The sequence below is a fragment of the Akebia trifoliata genome, chromosome 2 (genome assembly GCF_017979445.1).
Source record: "Akebia trifoliata isolate Shusen 1 chromosome 2, ASM1797944v1, whole genome shotgun sequence".
In the NCBI taxonomy this organism is placed as follows: domain Eukaryota; kingdom Viridiplantae; phylum Streptophyta; class Magnoliopsida; order Ranunculales; family Lardizabalaceae; genus Akebia; species Akebia trifoliata.
The window spans coordinates 808407-828070 of record NC_141376.1 but is presented as its reverse complement, the minus strand read 5'-3'; the positions used below and the strand labels follow the sequence as shown (position 1 = coordinate 828070).

At 33.0% G+C, this 19664-nt stretch overlaps 2 protein-coding genes across 5 annotated transcripts; one reads left to right on the top strand and one right to left on the bottom strand.

Annotated features, from left to right (window-relative positions):
• The first annotated feature begins 1230 nt into the window (after positions 1-1230).
• LOC147408554 (TLR4 regulator/MIR-interacting MSAP protein) lies at positions 1231-9112 on the top strand. The gene is made up of 9 exons (XM_086419500.1): positions 1231-1391; positions 1613-1639; positions 3142-3221; positions 3725-3797; positions 4014-4071; positions 7070-7121; positions 8051-8075; positions 8186-8277; positions 8743-9112. Exons 1-9 carry the CDS (start codon positions 1275-1277, stop codon positions 8804-8806), a joined length of 588 nt encoding a protein of 195 aa, XP_086275626.1. The 5' UTR covers positions 1231-1274; the 3' UTR covers positions 8807-9112.
• A 1095-nt stretch (positions 9113-10207) lies between these two features.
• LOC147408553 (putative protein phosphatase 2C 27) lies at positions 10208-13795 on the bottom strand. 4 transcript variants are annotated; one of them, XM_086419468.1, is made up of 5 exons: positions 13650-13795; positions 12714-13481; positions 12395-12592; positions 11092-11297; positions 10208-10824 (listed from the first exon to the last, which is right to left on the bottom strand). In XM_086419468.1, the coding sequence occupies exons 2-5, from the start codon at positions 12903-12905 to the stop codon at positions 10266-10268; spliced, it is 1155 nt and encodes a 384-aa protein (XP_086275594.1). In that variant the 5' UTR covers positions 12906-13481; positions 13650-13795; the 3' UTR covers positions 10208-10265. The 4 variants fall into 4 exon arrangements, with proteins under 4 accessions (XP_086275594.1, XP_086275610.1, XP_086275617.1 ...); XM_086419484.1 differs by having other exon boundaries at positions 12714-13056; positions 13650-13788; XM_086419491.1 differs by lacking the exon at positions 12395-12592.
• Positions 13796-19664: the final 5869 nt, after the last annotated feature.

The following is a 19664-nucleotide window of genomic DNA, read 5'->3' as shown; positions in this document are numbered from 1 at the left end:
GACATCCTCAACTATAAAATTAAAAATATTCCTTTCGATTAAACTATTATACATTTCATTAAAGTACATTTCTTCAAAAAAGAATACCAAGTGACTATTAACATTATTGAGATCAAATGTACTAGAACTATAACTAGTGCTATGTTCCTTGATAGCAATCTCTCGTATAATTCAAAAAAAGTTTATGGATTTTTCAATTTTTTTTTCCTTCAAAGAAGGTACTATTCTCCACATTATTTAGTTATTATAAATAATGCACATATTTTAAGTTAAAAAATAATAAAATACATTTTTTACAAAGTTTACGACTTCTATGAATTTTTATAAAATTTAATAAATAAATAAAAAAATGTTATTGTAACTTGTTGTATGTTGTGAAGTGTAAACTTGTAACATGTAAAATGTTCGACTTTGAATCAGCCCATTCAAAATTTTAGGTGACATTTGTCTCTTTCATATTTTTAAAATAATGGCATGCCCCGTTAGCATTTTTTTTAATAGCACCTTAATTTTTTAAATTGATGATTCATCCCTTGACTTTAGTCTTTTTTTATAAATCAATGGAACAATAATCTCACTACCCACATTATCACCACCATCATTATTATCATCACCATCACCACTATATCATCACCTTCACCATCACCCTCACTATTAATATTATTATCATATTACCAAATTTTTTAAATGATACATATAATATATGTACAAAGCATATGTCGCGTATTTTTCATTATCAAATTTTTGATCGAATTTTCTATCAAATTTTTGCAATCCAAAATTGAATAGAACTCGATTTTTAATTCAATGAATACTTAGAGGAAAGCATTTTTTATTTTTGTTTGAAAATTTATTTTTTAAATATAAAATAAAAGGGTAAAATAATAAAATAAAATCAGAATTTTAACCAGAGGTAAGCACAATAATCCAAACATTACGTTCTCAAAATATTAAGGGATCAAAATGGAATTATGCCAAACTACAGTGGTCAAAGTCTAATTTACCCTTACACGAATAAATGAAACCACGTCATCGTTTCCTATGCGGCAAGTTTCCATCCAATAGAAAACTAGCACGTGACAAATGAACAATTTCTTCCCTCCAATGGAACTGTCCACGTCATCCCTCCACGTGATAAATAAAAAAACTGATTCACATTGATGAGATTGAAAACGGCACTCCAGAAAACCCGTGCTTTGGCTCCCTTCTTCTCGTATATAAGTTGAGACTTGAGACTTTGAAGTTTGGACATTGGAAGCAAGAACACCAGAGATATGGAGAAGAGAAAAACAGGCCAGCCTCTAATGGCGGTGTGGACCGTCACAATTTTCTCCATTTTTGCTTTAGTTTCCTGCATCGATGACAAGTGTGCAGCTTGCAATGCTGTTGCGGTGAGCCTCTCTCTCTGTGTAGAATGTTGGACACTTAGATTGGATCCTTAGATTCGATCCGTTTTTCTTTTTCAATTACTTCGCTGAAAGATGAATTTATTTTTGATTTTTGGTTTATTGCAAATTATAATCTTGAATCATTAATTTTGAACTTATTGGAGGAGGATTTGGGATTTGGATTTTGGATTTTGGATCTGATTTTCTTACTGAACAATTTGCAGAGGGAGCTAGAACTCGTACTTTCTAATGTAAGTATTTCTAATATTCGTCTGTTTTTTATTATTTATTATTAGCTATCGAATTTGTGTTACAGGGCTCTTACATACAAGTATGAGTAAATAATGTCCAGCCATAATTATTTGTTTTAAGTTCGAATTATTTTATAATTTTCTCAAACAAAGTCATTATATTACTACTTCATGTGCAATTTTTCTAGTTGCATCTTATTCATGTTAGGAAAACTTATAAAGCTCAAATTTGGTTAACAATGAAATTACATTATTTTACCATAAAATTCAAAAACTAAGGGTAACAATGTTTAAAGAAGATTCACCTAACATTGTAACAGTTGTTATTTTGAAAATGTTATATGATTATAACAGGTTTATTTTGTTATATAATGGCTTTTAATTTGAACAAATGCCTATTGTATCTGGGAAAAGCACATTTCGTATGAACTTTGGTGCACAATATATTCACCACCATGGCCTTAAACCTATAAATAGTTTTTTTTTTTTTTTTAGTTTTTCAATGTGAACCATCTGCATGACCAGACCAATCTAATGAAATAAAAGTTGTTATAATTTTTTACTTTTGAATTCATATCTTGATCTTTGTTAAGATAGAAGACGCTAAAGAACCTTGTAAGCATTGGGGGCCCCTATCCTCACAATATAGTGTTAGAATCCTGAAATCTAAAATAGGAAAAAAGAAATATATTAATGGAATTATCATTCCCTCTATGTGTTGTCGACATGAAGTCCAAATCATGGAACGTAAGACTTAACAAGAGCTCTGGAAACAAATTAGGAGCCATTTGACCTGGATTTCCTTTGGTTGTTATACTTATTTGTGTGGAAAAACAAAATAACAAAGATTACACAATCGCACAAAACACAAGGATTTACATGGTTCGGCAGTGTGCCTACGTCCACGGAACATAACAAGAATAATCACTATTTTCTCATCAGTTTTACAGCCCTATAGATCTCTATTTATAAAATCAGGAATTACCAAAATATATAAATCTCTCCAAAACAGAATTCCTAAAAAAATAGAAAACCCTTAAGAAAATATTACCTGATTGTCCTTTTCACACCGGCGGGGGTGCTGCCCCCCTGCACCTCCACAGTTCTGCGTAGCGCAACAGAATACAAGATATTTACACAACAATATGAAGTTGTTACTTCTACTTAAACTATAGGTATCGATGATTTTTATATTGAAAAGAAATTAATCTCAGCATTTACAGACAATTACTTGATGCAGAATCTTGAGATAGTATCCAGAAAGAAAATATATGTACTTATGGTTTAGTTAAGCATATTAAACCATTGGTGGAAAGAAGGAAATCATTCTGTCTTGAGACAGACTGCATTGTTTATGTTCAGTACTGATAAACTGGTAAAACAGTAAAGATTGTGTTTTAAACACTTCAATGGGTGTTGATGTTCAATTGTGGTTTACACCTTGTAGTTTTCTACAACTCTCTTTTCAATTCAATGACTTTGATATTTCATGTTTGTTGTAGGAGAAACCAAGGAACCATTTGGATTTGAGACACCGTTTGGATGCTCAAGGTCAACGTAGGGGAAAAGTGATAGATTACAGGTATAACTTCAAAAGTTCCTTCTACTAATAAGAAACATAATCAAACCTACTATTCTTTCTCTAACGATGATCAATTGATCATATCCTTGAACAATTTCAAGTATTCAAGCCGGCCATCTTTGAAGAAGAAAAAAAATGCCATGTCCTATTCTCATGGACTTGGTCAGCTACCCTACTGGTTTGCCTGAAATGGATTGTTTGTGCCATTTTTTTTTAAGTTCAAAATATGTTTAAAAAATTTATATATGCCGGGACGATCATCCTTTGATTTTTGAAATTCATACTGTTTTTTCTCCTAACCTTGTTTTGGTGAGAGCAACCTGAATATGGTTCCATGATTAATTACAGAAGAACTCAGCACTTCATCATATGTTGTTTCTTGGAAATTTGAGATGTCCAGAAATCCTTGTCAATATGATTAGAGGCCCATTTTTTTTTTTATAACTTTAAGTGGTTGCTTATGAGATGCTGACAACTAAACATTGGACATTGGTTGCAAATAGAGTCAGTGAACTAAGAGTTTTTGAACTCCTGGATGGTCTCTGTGAAAAGATGCAAGATTACACCCTTGAGAAGGTAATTTTTTTTTTCCCTTAAACAATATGTGTGGTTGAATTAGATTGCATATTATGTCAACAATAATCTTTGAATAAGCAATTCATGTTATTAATGTCTTTGACATACATTTGTTTCATTAATGAATGTATGGCATATATGGTTTAAATTTACTGATACTTATGCATAAAGTGTCCATCTCCCTTGGCAGCTGATATGTACTACTTTCTTTTGCAGCTAGGTTCGAACAGACAAGAATGGGTCAAAGTGAATGACTGGGACAATCTTACCACTGGTATGAAATTTTCTTAATCTACTCATTTACCAAGATCTACTATTTTCTTTGTCTTGTTTATGATAAAGTCATTCCTTTAATTCATGCATTTTGTTTTGCTTGTGACCACGCCTGTTCATATTCTGACCTGAATTTCCACTTCCCTAAAGGCTATGGTATTTTTCTTTTACTGTGTTAACTTTTTTGCATCCAACTAAGCTCTTACAGGTACCTATCAACAAAAAAAAAACAAACGAAAGGTTGTTCTTATGGTCTGATAAGTTATAGATGATTTTTGCTAATTGGCTTTAACTTTTTTAGTAGGAGCTGGAAATTTTTTCTGTCATAAGTTACTCTAAGGGTGTGCTTGAGCACATCATGGAAAATTTCACGGAAAATTATTTTTATTGTTTGAGTTGCATTTAAAAAAACAACAAAAATCATTATTTTAATTTGTCTTTTGTGCTAACTATATAAAAAATCATTTTTGTGAAAAATTTGAAATAATCTTTTTTATAAAATAGGATAAAAAATTCCTTCTAATAGACAAGCATTGAGAGTATGTCAGTACACTATTTAAGGGTCCTTGGACTCAACTTTTGGCATTCAAAACCATGATCAGATGGTTTAGGGTTATTAAGGACAAAATTCTATGAACTTTGAAAAGAAAAATTTGAAAAAAAAGTTAATTTTCACCATTGAATTTTACGTTTAAATTTGGGGGTTATGTAGCTGTCATTGGATGAAGCATAAAGGAAATTGTTTTTTGAATAATTTTTTTTTTTTTGGGTATGAGTTTTTCTATGAAATCTAGAGGGCTGTGGTGTTGGATTGCCAATGTGGTTATCCATTTGAGCAAAACAAACCTTAGTAAGGCTTAAATCTTTACTAAGTTAGTAAGCAAAATGTTTCTCATGAAAGGTATTATATTATTCCACTCATTCAAACAATGTAGTACTTGTTTAAAACATGTAAAAAACAATTTCAATAGGCACCCAGTAGTTTCCAACTACCATAACTCTTCAATTAGTAGTTGCTACACACTAAACTACTCGTTAGGCTCTCATATAACATCCAATCCTAATGCCTAAAAAATAGGAAATCTGTTTTAAAAAAATGAGAAAGCTTCTAATTTTTTTTTTTTTTGGGTATGAGTTTTTCTATGAAATCTAGAGGGCTGTGGTGTTGGATTGCCAATGTGGTTATCCATTTGAGCAAAACAAACCTTAGTAAGGCTTAAATCTTTACTAAGTTAGTAAGCAAAATGTTTCTCATGAAAGGTATTATATTATTCCACTCATTCAAACAATGTAGTACTTGTTTAAAACATGTAAAAAACAATTTCAATAGGCACCCAGTAGTTTCCAACTACCATAACTCTTCAATTAGTAGTTGCTACACACTAAACTACTCGTTAGGCTCTCATATAACATCCAATCCTAATGCCTAAAAAATAGGAAATCTGTTTTAAAAAAATGAGAAAGCTTCTAATTTTTTTTTTTTTGATAAGTGAGAAAGCTTCTAAAATTGCGGGCGTAAGAATTGGATTTGCCTATGATCGTGGAAAATCCTCCGCATGGACAAATCGACTTCCCCGTAATTTTTTTCTTATTTGCTACGTTAAACACGTGAAAATAGCCTTTTGCCACTGCAAATCGTTTTCACCTAATTTTCCTAGCAATCAAACGTACCCCAAGTGTTTCATACTGAGGAAAATAATGGGAAGCAAAGGGACATGCTTAAAATAATCTTTTCCCTTTTTCACCCTGACACTGTCAGTCTAATTTTCTACTTGTTAGATATAGATAAGTGTTTTTATGGGAGGAAAAAACAAAAATAAGTTAAAGTTGTATCAGACTTGAGTCAGATGCATAGGTTTTAAAGTGTTAAACCAAATCAAATGGAATCCAAAAGAGTGGCTTTTGGGTCCTCAGCTAAAAAAACAGAACCTGATTCTTGTAATTGCCTTGCGCACCCCCCCCCCCCCCTCTGGGGGATGGGTGGGTGGTAATGAACCACATCAATGGTATTGATCGAGTTGAATTGGCTTGCAAACTTTATTGTGTAGAAGATTAACTATTAAGGACTGGCACCTTTGTATAAAATTTTGGAGTTGGCTATAATGCAACATGAATCCTATTATAAACATAAGATATTTGATACTCCTTCAGTTCTCCCCTATTTTGTATGTCATTCAAAATTCTTTCGTGGCTTCTTAAGTTAAAGTGAGATCTATTAAGGATTGAGAGTCTACCAAAGTAACAAGTAAAAAGATGTTTTCTAATGAAACGATTGAAATAAAGGGGTAAACCGACCCAAAACTCCATATTAACTCTTTTAAGAGAACCCTCTCAGTCCTCAAGTTTTGCATTGTTATGAGATCTCCTTTTCTTCTCTATACTTGCATCCCCTTGGATTAAGTTTGAAAGCTGAAATGGCCTCCTCATGTTATCAGGATTCTGAAACTATTTTCCTTGCCTCGAGTGGGTTTGATAGAAGGATATCACAAGACTTGGAAACAATTCGTCTCTCCCAAAGTGGATGTGATGGGAGGATGTTCAATTGACTTTCACAGATCTTTCTAAATTTCTTCCAATTACTTGGTAAAGGAAGAAAGTACTTAAGAGTTACTTTACAAAAGCAACTGCACCAGTATACTCGTACTAACCATCATATCTATAACAAATTAACAAGTATATTATGCGAAGGTTACTCATTATTCCTAAGTCTCAAAAAGATCCATACAAAATCTTTTTCCTATAAAAAGGGTTGCCAAAATGTATTATATTACACAGCATAAAAACATTTTATGTTCTTGATATTCAGGATTCTGGCTCCATTTCTATAATTTCTACCACACTGATTGATTTTCACCATGCTATTATGCTTGCCTTTATATGATTACTCTGGTTCTATGAAGGCATTCTTAAGATTTTGTTGCAAGTCCATATATTTTCCATTGATGATGATAGGCAGTTAATGGATTCCCTAAAAGTTGTTTGTTTTCATGTGTTTATAGATAAACAAGAGGCAAGGGCATATTCAAAAGATATATCTTCATATTGTGGAAGGTAGGATGTAAGATAAATTTCAATTTCATTCTTCCCGTACCAGCTTATCTGTATGTTTGCTGATTTATATCTGTTAGATGCATGACTTGATCGAGTCAAAGATAGTTGAACTGAGTCAGGCTTCCTTTGTGTGAGGGATTACCGTGGATATTGTTTAGACATCTTCTTAGCACAAATATCCATTCTATAACTATTTGGGGAATGCTAATGTATGATGCAAGCATTAGATTTTAAGAAACCTCCAATACCATGCTTTTTTTTGTATTCTTGGGACAAGTAAGGGCTTTGACGTCATTTTGCAATGAAATATTTGAAAGTAATTTTTTGAGGCTCGACCTGCTTGACCAAACAAATTTTTTTTTATGGCTGTGATATTTATGAAATTACCCTTCCACAATGAGAATAAAACCATTGTATTTGCTGTTACAATCGGAAAAAAAAAAAAAAAAAACTATTGTTTTTTGAGGGGCTTTCTTAGAAAAAAAACATGGTATTGGCAACTGTCATCAGAGAGAGTGTTAGTCCATATGTCTATACTTACTTCCTATTCGTACTTCCACTTGTAGGGTCTTTTGTATAAATATCATGTTAGAAAATTAAAACCATATACTAAATTGTCCGTACTTTGGAGTCTATTCTTCACAAATAGAAATACCAGTTCCATCACAACTAGCACTATTATAGATCACCCTTCATCAGCTTTATCGAATGATACATATATTCTGCTTTTCGTCTGGCTAGTGCTCACCACAGAGGATCCATGCTTGAATCAACTGATCAAAGAGGGATGGATGGATCAATTTATTATGCAGAATTGGCTCTAAAGTCTATTTTCAAAATTTCTGCATTATCGATATTGGTTTATAAGTCAATTATTTCTAGTTGGATTTGAATCACCTTTCCTAACAAGTTTATATTCAATGGCATAGGTTACTTGAGGAAACAGAAGATGATGTGAGTTATGCTCCTTCTTACCAATTCTGCGCTTTGTTAAGTTTTTTCCTAATTGCATGTTTCTGAATGGCAAATGGCATGATTTGAATTCCGGGCTTTGTCTTATGCAGTTGGCTGAATTGATAAAGAAAGATTCCATCAGAGTAGGAGATGTAAGCAAGGTTCTATGTCATGATCTCAGCAAGCACTGCAGCAAGAATAGGTAATCTTTAATCCAGACCCATATTACTCAACCTACCTCAAGAATGCGGAAACTGTATTAGGTATCACTTATATGAGCAACGAATTGGAAATTGGAAATTGGAAAAAAGGAAAAAGGGTAGAGGATAGAGAGAGAATCCTTGTTTTAGAGCTGTTTCTCGATATTCAACTAATTTCCAGCTGTTAAGTGACTCCAGAAGTTTGTATAAACCATCTTTATCCACAATGCAGTTAGGTAGTTCCCTTATCTCATTTTTCCAATCAACCCCCCCAAAAGCTTTTCTCTGTACTGTTGTCAAGATTCAATTAAATCATCCATAAACTAAGTTAGCTGCAATTGTTCTTTTGTGTTGGCCACTTGTACTGATTGTAGATACAAATGGTTTCGTACTGTTTCTGTTTATGAGACTTGAGTCAGTATTGGCACAAATTAAGTATCTTGTGTATTTATTTTTGCCATATACAGTTCTTCACATGGAGCAGACGACGACGATGATGATGATGATGATGATTCAGACAGAGATCTATGAAGAGAATTTTAACATATTATTCTGTGGGTTTTAGATGAGCAGCAAAGCTGACAACATTTTCCTAATGATTCTATACTTAGCTGGAATGGTAAAAACTAATACATTCTTAGTGACTGTTTCCAAGTTTGTTGGAGTTTTCTCTCTTGTAGCCCAAAAACTTTGCTTCTAGTCCCTGGTTTACTTATTAATGTATTGTCACTTTCACTTCCAGAGAAAATGTACTAATGCCATGTTTATGAAAGTTGAACTTCTGAATTCTATGTCGACGTTATATCACAATTCAATTTTAAATCTGTCGGTAGTTTATTTTGTGTGGAGCCATTTGTTTGTTTGGTGGCACCTTGGGCCCTTGGGGCTTAAATGTAGGCCAATGTTGTTTATGGACCATATATTTTAATCCTTTGGGGGTAACAACACGATTATAGACTAATAAATAATAATATATTGCTAGTAATATGGTTTCTCTGATAATTAATGGTGAATGTACTGTTGATTGATCAGTAACAATTTGTACTAAGCCTTTTTCCCCTTCACTGTTCGAAGCCTAATGAGCCCACCAAACCCGATGAGATAGTGTCATGCATCTTTTACTTTGAACCTTGTGTTTTTTTTATATAAAATAATTAATTCTTTTTATTGATTTAAATATATGTTATCTAAAATTTTATTACTGAGAATCCACTAATCCAGCTTATAATTAAGTAACTTTATAATTATCTAGATATAACAATATATTAATAAATAATTTCAAAGGTTTATCTACTTCTCTGAGACAAGATGACTTGACAAATCTACGTGGAATGGTTGGGGAACTAGATGAGATTCTGAGTTTTAAAACCATGAGCAGAAAACAAAAGTGGGCATACCCCGAAATTCCGTAATTAGGTCCCAGGGAGGAAATAGTAAGGAGAGGGGAAATTGACTTTTTTTTTTTTTTTTCTTCTGATAATTAAACCTACCCCAAGAATTTGAAAGGTCTATTGAGTGTCACTAGAATGGAATAAATTGACTTTTTATTTTTTTCTTTAAGTTTGTTGGAGTTTTATCAAGAAACGTGATAATACGAGGCTCCCGTTTGTCAAACGCCTCCATCACAGAACTGTATATCATTTGCTTTGGGATACACAAGAAAGAGATTATGATTCTGCGTATCCCAAGGCAAATGTTCTATGATTCTGTGATGAAGGCGTTTTTGAGAAGGGAGCATCATATTATCACTACTTAATTGATGCATTGTCATTGCAGTTCCAAGAGAACATGTACTAAATACTAATGCCCACTTGTCTTCATGAATTGAATTCTATTTCAATGTTATACTGAATTTTTTATTTGCCAAATATCGACCGAATGTAAGCCATAGACAAAGGCAGCAGCAGCTCTAGAAGGATAGAAAAGGCACAAAAAAAAAAAGTGGTAACCTCCAATTTCTTTTATACAGGCTGTTAAACATCCAACTCCTTCAAACATTACTCTCCAAGACCCCCTTGAGAAAATTCAGCCCTGAAGCTGATATACTACGCCGCACTCGTGATTTAGGGATCTCTATTTTAGAGGGTGGTTCCGGGGAAAAACAAACTACAATAACTGTCAGATTATCACATGTGTTACGTTTGAGTGCCTCTCTAACTAGTTCTCTTGAACATCTCTCGGGATCATTGTGGAGCATCAATTCTTTCCTCACAATGGTCACTGCACACTGGCTGCTCATCACATCCCACAAGCCATCACAACCCATTATCAGAAATTCATCTTCATCAGTTAGGACCATCTCTTTCAACTCTGGCTCTGCGCTTAAGGGGCAGGAAGAACCTTTGGAGCCCTTCATGTGCCAATCTCCAAGGGCCCGTGCCACTGATAGTTGGCCATTAAGATAGCCATCATAGATGATACCACCTAGTTTCTCGATTCTCAACCTTTCAGAGGTGCAATTTGGTTTGTGGTCTTTGGATAGGTCAATTGCTCTACCCCGTTTTCCCAACACAGCTCGGCAATCTCCAGCATTGGCAATTAGCATTGTCCTGCATTGAAGTGCACGTGTCACCGACAAATGAATTTTTGTTCACTAAAGAAGATGGAATGGCAGAATTATTCATTCAAGATAACTATGGAAAAATGAGGAAATACTTCCACCAAGATGGGAAGGGAAGCCCATATATAAATGCAACAACAAAAAAAAAATTACTGTTTAGAAATTATAGCGACAAAATACAATTTTTTTGCAACTCTAAAGGTTTGTCAAATGAAAACAACACTCTTTCAAATTAAAAAACAATTCTGATTTTTACCTTCCGAAAATTAGGGCAGTCAAAGCTGTAGTGCCCGAGGAGCTATCGAGAGAATGGGCATCAGCAAATGCATGATCAGCCTTGGTAAAAGCACTCTTAATAGCCTTTTCTGCACAAGCGGGGAAATAGGCATCCTCAACTATAAATTTAAGGATGTTCCTCTGAATGAACGAGGCTGCATCTGAACCGCCATGGCCATCAAATACCTGGGTACATAACTAATGAACCTTAGCTCACAATTCTATATGATCAACTAATTCCAAATTGGATCTTATTTATAAAAATATCAAATCATGATCCTTAAAGCTGTGTATACAATCTACTAAAATATTCATGACCTCAGATCTCTAAACGATTAATAAATTATGAAAATGAGTCACTAATCCCTCAAGTAACCAAAAACAAGGAAATTCAAAGAAATACAGTGTACATTTCATTCAACAAGAAGTTATGCCTCAAATGTTGCGGTGCAACTCTATACCTTAGACACATTTCTTCAGCCTTTGTTTAATACCTCAATTCACTTCACTTTGATCCTTCTTCTTTCCCTTTCAAAAAGTCCAACTTGCTCCTCCAAAATTGGTGCTGTAATTGATATTCGGTGTAAATGCCCACACCATATTTATTTTTTTTGTTTGGACAAGCTGGTAAATAAAGTTTTTTTTTTTTAAATCAATGGTAAAGGCAGATACTGAACCCAATATCTCCTATTTAAGCAATTCTACATTCCTTCCAAATTCTGATGTTTCCTTTCCTAGTCTTTCCACTCACCTATCTCAATGTCCCTGTCTCTAGTACTCAACCTATGAACATGTTTGCACACCCAACATTCAGCTCCATAAAACAAAGCTGGCCTTATTATTATCATCTTGCAAAAATTTCCCTTTAGTTTAATTGATAAATTTATGGTCCCATAATACTACAGAAGCATGTCTCACTTCAGCCTGCCAGCATAGCATTAATTATAAATGGATACGATTCCAATAACCAAAGATTACAGAGTAGATGATGACCATCCATTGTATATGCTCATGGATAGGGAACCGGATAATGCGTGACCAAGATCATGTATTTAAGTATTCTATAATTGTTAACTATTCAATGAATCACCTAATTCTGCGCGACCCATAAAGTTACACAATATGGTCTAAGAAAATGTCATTAATCAGATAATTAGGATCATCTAGCTAGTTATTTGTGAGCTACAAATAGCAAAAACAAGTAACTCATCACATTGTCTAATTGATCACCGTTATTAGGCCAAAATGTCTAACATTGGAAGTAGTAGTAATAAGCGACGCACCCCATAGAAAGCTCCCGGAGAAGGAAAATCCGCAGTTGCACCAAGATGTTCATGAAGATTATCTATACATACATGTTCGTCTTCCATATACTGTTTTGGTCCTATCTCAGAACAACTACCTGAACGAAATACTGGCAAAAACCCAGATTTTCCATCCGATGGTGACTTTGTGCTGGTGAACCCAATATCCAACTCATCCTACACAGTGTGATGAAATAGAAAAGTTTGTTGCAATCCATTTCCAAAATACAAATAATATAATTTAATGATACCCAATATAAAAAAGTACAAAAAAGGGAGTAAGATCGGGATGACTTACCGACTCAGCCGTCGCTGCCAATCGAGCAGAGCTCATACAATGCCGCATGACCCGTGGTGGTTTACCTATCGTCATTTGTTTGAAGCTTTCCAAAGCCTTAGAATTCTCATCTTCCATGGACGATGCATTGTCCTTATTGTACCCACTCTTATGTAACATAATTGGAGGTGATAAATCAGTCTCGGATACCATTTTCCCTTAAAAAACTTAAATCCATTCCCTTGGAACAAATCCTAAATTCAAAAAAACCCTTTATTCGAAAGCTTTTGATCCCAATTTCCCTGTTATAAGTTACACTCTCAAAAGAAAAGATCCAATGGGCCTCACAACAGTTCTTCAAGAACTATAAATTTACAAGAATAACCAAATGTCAAACTATAATCTTTGCAAAAACTTCCCATATCAAACATCCACAAAAAACAGCAAACCGAGAACATATCCAGATACGGTGCTCAATTCAATTAGTCCTTCTAAATGACCTAAAGTTATAAACCACCATGATTGCTTCAAATCTACACTGCCCAAATCTTCAATCCGAAACAAAAAAGCATAGATCGAACCTCGCTAATATCAAACCGTTCGATTCCACTCAAGCAGTCAATCCCGTCCATCAACCCTCAAAAACTTCTAATTTTTTAAATTAACCATCTACAGAGACCACTATATTACCCTCAAATTCGTAACCAAAATTTCACATATAATTCACCAAATCTCACAGCTTAATTCATTAGAAACCTCTAATAGAATGATAATTCATGGATCCAAACCCTAGAAAACCAAAAAAAAAAAAACACAAAAAATTCACCAAAGCTCTCCAGAAAAGCCAAAAAAATAAAAAATTTTGATTTTTTTTCGAATGTTATAAAATTACAACACACGAAAACCAAAAAATTATTAAATTTTCGTAGATCAACGATAATGATTTATTATACTTGCCTTAATTTCGCTTCACAGGCATCGAAGAAACCCAAAAAGACCGAGAGAGAGAGAGAGAGAGAGAGAGCAAGGCTTTCAAGGAAGGAAGGAAGGAATGGAAGAAATGACACAGAAAAAAGAGTTGTTTTTATGTCATATGGCAACTGGCTATCCCACGTTTTCCTGTTGTCCTCGTAGTTGTCGGGGAGACGATCTCAAACTGACACGTGTCGAAACGCTAGTGGGAACTCTTCTGGTCGACCGGATGGCCTTGTGTTAGTTCATGGATCAATGCGGCTATCGTGTCCTGACCGTTAGATCTCTGACAAGGAAGTGAGATCGTTGGATGTTTTCATGGCTTTTTAGACGATATAATATTATTATTACATATTGAGTTATATTCTCAACACACTGATTATTAATACAAAGAATTAGTTCTTTTAAAATTATAAAACATATAAAATAAAATTACCTAAAAATGATTACTAATATATGAAAAATGCATTTAATTTACAATAAGATCTCCTAATTTGACATCTATATGGATAATGTGGATACCATTCTTCCAAGCACCCCATAGTAGGAAAAATAAGTTTGATGTTTTAAAGATCAATTATAGTTGAAAAAAATAATAATAATTCATAATCAAGACTTAAACAATTCAAAATATATATATCGATCATTTACGGTATTCTTGATAGACACACGAACTTAGACCTCTTTGACCAAGCAAATTAGTTCAACATTTTAATTTCACACACAAATCACACAGGTCTCTTATCATATTATGACACTTGTTCATACATTTATCAATATAAATACTTGCTTTGAATAAGGTAAAATGGCTCAAAATCTCATCTTTATTTATTACATACTTTGAAATTGTTTTAACTTCATTATTAGAGATTCTTTGTTAGACGTCACATCAGTGGCTCAAGTGGACAATGGAGTGGTTGAAAGACTAATCAAATTGAATTAGAAGAAGATAATCTACATCGACACAAATTTTGAGGGTCATGTGATATATAATCATCATAGATCACACGAGGACAAGTATCAAAAAGGAGTTTGAAAAAATATAATTTGACTTAAATCACGTTGTTTGACAAAAAAGTAAGGATCTAATCCAATCATTTTTATCTAATCAGATATGAATCTAGTTTGTTTCTTACTAGATTGATTCCAAAATCAACTCCAACTTCAATTCGTTCCATTTACCACCCAAAATCAAAGAACAAACATTTAAATAACGATCAAGGACACACGGGGAGGGGGGATTCAATTATGTTGCTTAATTATTTATTTATCTATATTATAATAATGTATTGGTTAGAAGGAATTACGATAAGATTTCTCTTCTAGAAGGTACTTATGGGAGCATATAAAGAAATTATGTCAGATTTCAAAAAAAGGATTGATCAAATAGTTCATGATTAAATATTCATCTTCTAGAATACAATGATCCAAGATGAGATACTAAGATCTCATCGCATGGTCAGGACCTCCCATTAGAAGCATACAAATATCAAGATCTTTAGGTGATAATGGCAACAACTGTATTCTCTAGTGGGTTGTGAGATGTGAATCCCAAGTTGCTGCATACATGGCTGAATCATAGGACATTGTGTACATATCATCGTTCTGACATGCAATGAACACAAGGAATAATCATATGAAGCTTCCATGAAGAAAAACGTTTGTGTAATCCACACATCCAAACAAACATGTACTATAACTAATGATTTCAAAATTATAAACAACTAATCAATGAAAGTAAAAGGAACATAATTTAACCATCGAGCATTGGGTGCAGTGGTCAAGGTACCCCTCTAAAAAGGGAGAGGTCTTGACTTCAATCCCCCTCCTTGACCACCCACGAGGATTTTTTTATGACTTACTTGGTATGGGTGATTTGTGGGGTAATGCATGTACCCAGGGGGATTTGAAAGAGATATGGTGCTTTAAGAGGCCAGTTGCCTCACCCCCACAGTCGGCCCTACTAGTCTGAAATCCTCGTCATATAATAAAATAAAAGTTACATAATTTCACATTATTTTTAGGTGAAATTGTACTAAAATTTTCAACTAACTAGATCAATTAGGTGTATTTATAAATAGAATCATGCAATCAAATATTCCAAGTAACATTATCCAAGAAAAAGATCAAGGAGTAAGGATCAAGGATCAAGTAAAATTAAAGGACTCACATTACGGACATTGATTAGTGTATCCATTACACATAAGAAAAATGGAATTTTAAGATGCATTATACTATTACAATAATACAATACATGTTTAGAATGAATTATGATTTTGAAAGTGCAAGTTTCATACTTAAATACTAATCAAAATTTATTTTGAAAAAGTAGAGAAATAACTATATAAATTTAAGAGGTGTTGGATTGTTAATATGGTAATTCATTTGAGCAAAACCATCTTTAATGAGGCTTGAAATCTTACATTGTAAGGAAAATGTTTTAGTATTTAAAGTTAAAAACTATTTAAAATTCTAAATAGATGGAAGACCAATGGTTCAAGAAAAGAGTCTCTATGAAAAAGGACAAAAAAATGAAAAAAAGTCAACTAACGTTATTAAAATAACGAGGAAAAAAAGACCTGACTAAACCTCATCTATTGTTAAAAAGACCTCAAGATTCATAAAACAATTCATCGAGATTCACACAAATCTCGAGATCCTATTATACATCTCAAGGTTTTTTTTTTGACTGTAGATGAGGCTTAGTAAAGCATTTTTCCTCACTATCTCGGTAAGTGAAGGGTTTCTCAATATAAAAAAATGATTACGTCAGATCAGGTAAATTGGTTAACCAATCAAAGATCAGTTGCGTAGGATGATGAAGTGATTGGTACAACACCTGCATCTACATATTTCACGTGGGTTAATAGTGAACAGTATTCCGTTGGTCAAATGTCATTTAGGAAAATTTAATCTTACACGTAATCTCGTGATAAATGTGCATTTATTATATTTTTTTCCAAACCAGATTATGTTGAATTTTTTTACCTAAATAGTCGGTTGGTGTTCCGTGTGATAGCTCCACTATTATTTTCGAGCTTTGATATTACCACACCATTATTCCATATGAATATATTCCAAACTTACTTAAAATATTATCTATTTATTTATGTAACCAAACCGTTGGATAATTTTGATGATCCCCCCAGGATTTTGGTGAAAATAAGAGATACATCCTTATGTTTCCAAACTGATTACCAATGCTTTGACTTCGGTCTTTCATAAAGACAAAATGTAAAATAACTGCAATACCCTCACTTTAATAAGCTTTACTAAAAATACTTGAATCTTTCTATTAAAGTAATTTTACTGTCATCTTCAGCCAAAACATTCTACCTTCTTCAACCATCAAAATATAGGATTTTGGGGGAGAATGAAGATACATATTTTAGGGTATAAAAATAAGGAGCTTTTGCCAAAAGTCTAAAGTACTCTAAAGTTGATGGGTTGGAAGTCAAGAGTCTAAACTCTAAACCCATGAATTTGAAATTTTCTTACCCACCAAGGTTGTGCCTTAGTGGTAAGACCAACAATTAAAGTTTACTTCTCTAGGTTGTGAGTTCGAAACTGAGGATCATTTCTTGAATAATCTGTCACATGTGTTGTGTGAGTCGATGCATGTCGTCATGAATTAGTCATGTCGAGTATGACTAGGAAACTTGGATTGGGCCTGTCCTATGGATTGCTTGATGGATCATGTTTTAATACTCTATCAATGGGGATACCATGTTAAAAAAAAAAAAAAAATCAATTTGACCTTTAAACAGTGATTGCATCATCAAATTCAAAGTTTTTGTTCATCTTTATTCATGGTGCTGATGTGGCAAGTAATTTTACTCTCTTTCAATATATGAGAACGATGGATCATTTTTTTTTCTTCCAATTATACTCCTAGTTTTATTGATTTTTATTAATTAGTTGAACATCAAATTGATTTCATTTCAATTTTAATGATTTCAAGGATTGTGGTCCCACCATCTCCTTGGCAATGAGGCATGTGAGAAAGTTATAATTAAGGTTATTAAGAGATTCATGTTTAATGGGTTTTTGCATCTAATTTCATCGAATTATCTTCCTAGATCACTTCAATGCATTTAAACTAGGGGTGCAACTTGATTCGGTTTAAGGTCAAATTGAAACCGAACCAACATAGGTTAATTCCACTCAATAAGAACTAGAACCGAATCAAATTCCATTGGAACCATACCAACCCAAACCGAATTAAAGTTGATTTGGTTCGGTTCGGCTCAACAGATTGCCAATATTCTATAAATTGTAAGTAAAATATTTTTAAATGAAAATACAAACATAAAGTTTCATATAATAAATTACAAATTTATCTATAAAAAAATCATTAGTTTATTCATAAAAAATCACTAATCTATGTCTTAACTTCAAAAATAATTTATAATTATTATATACGTATATATTTATTTATTGCATAAGAGTTCAGTTCTCGATTTGGTTTGGTTTGATTTGGTTCTATACAAGCTTGATCCGAGAATCGAACCAAATTGACTGGTTTTCCATTTTCATAATTTGGAACCAAACTGCAACTTGTTCCAAACCGAACCAAACCACCTCAAAGCTATCGGTTCGGTTCAATTCTCAGTTTGAATCGGACCAAGTTGCACCCCTAATTTAAATCATAGGTTTTATCAACAACACAATTAAATTTCACTATTCAAATTGTGGGAGTTTAATGACCATCCATTTTCAAAGACTTAAATTAGTGAAAAAAATGTTTTTTTTTTGTCTAAATCAAATCTAAAGCATGAACAATAGTGTTGAGATATATTACTTTTTTTAAACATGGCTGTGGAGGGAGTGCTAGAGGAAGCTATAGGATTGTTGCACTACAAAGGATTTGCTTCCCTCCTCTTACACCTCAATACATGCCACGCGGGCCACAATTTAAAGAATTAATGCCTAAAATATCTCATTTTTAATATTTTCTTGAATTATGGGTTACGTCGCATGTATTGAAATGTGGGAGGGGTGCAAACAATCTGATTTCTTTCTGCAAATGCTTTGTCATAATCTTTCTTCGTCATATACACACGTTATATACAAAAAAAAAAGTGAGTCAATGTCCAATGATACTCTTCATTGAAAAGGTTTATAAATGTGATAGGAGTTTCGGAAGGAAAAATAAGAGGTCGAATAGGTTAAAAATTCATGGAATCAAGGTATGTCATTGATCTAAAAATTCAGGGAATATCTCTAAGTTATATAAAATATTGTTGTACGAAAGCGTAACAAGATCAAAATTCAAAGAAGAAAACAATCACACAAAATATACATATTTACGTGGTTTGATAAATTGTCTACATCCACGGAAGATAGAGAGAAAAAATCCACAATCAACGAAAAAGATTTAAAAAAAAAATCTACAACTCTATCAACCACAAAGAACCTCATAACCCAAAAACATTAAAAAATCGACCTGAAATATTTATGTACTCAAAAAATTTTCCTTGGGAGCATTGCCCTTGAACCCCCACATTGGTCCAATCAAGTAACCTCATATGGGGCCTTTTCCTCTGGCTTTAGACCGAGCGCACTCCACTTCGAAAAAAGGTCCCCTTTAATACTATTTTGCACAACAAATTTGGAGAGGTATAACCTAACATATCACAACACAATGATCAAGTTACTTCACCTTTAAAATATAAAATAAAATAATAAATACATATTAAATTTTTTTTTTTTTGAAAAATCGAAGATTATGAAATTTATTAAAATTCATGAAACCTTGGTCATTAGCATACACCTCGTCCATGGATTTAAGTATGTTTCTATTTGAGAATATTTTGATTTTGAGAGAAATTAAAATAAATATTAATATCAAAAGATTAAATAATTTTTTAATGTTTTAAATACTTCAAACTATTCATGATTGAGATATTTTAATTTTTATATATATATCAAAATGGAGACAAAATTTCAAAACCTTTTTTTTTTTTTTTAGGGGGTGGGGGGGAGAGAATGACTTTGAGA

Excerpts from the sequence above, each read along its gene's own strand:
- LOC147408554 (XM_086419500.1), top strand. The coding sequence starts at position 1,275 with ATGGAGAAGAGAAAAACAGGCCAGCCTCTAATGGCGGTGTGGACCGTC. Across the intron at positions 1,392-1,612 it reads CAGCTTGCAATGCTGTTGCG|AGGGAGCTAGAACTCGTACT; the intron begins GTGAGCCTCTCT and ends AACAATTTGCAG. Across the intron at positions 1,640-3,141 it reads TAGAACTCGTACTTTCTAAT|GAGAAACCAAGGAACCATTT; the intron begins GTAAGTATTTCT and ends TGTTTGTTGTAG.
- LOC147408553 (XM_086419468.1), bottom strand. The coding sequence starts at position 12,905 with ATGGTATCCGAGACTGATTTATCACCTCCAATTATGTTACATAAGAGT. Across the intron at positions 12,593-12,713 it reads TGGCAGCGACGGCTGAGTCG|GATGAGTTGGATATTGGGTT; the intron begins GTAAGTCATCCC and ends CACACTGTGTAG. Across the intron at positions 11,298-12,394 it reads CTCCGGGAGCTTTCTATGGG|GTATTTGATGGCCATGGCGG; the intron begins GTGCGTCGCTTA and ends TTATGTACCCAG.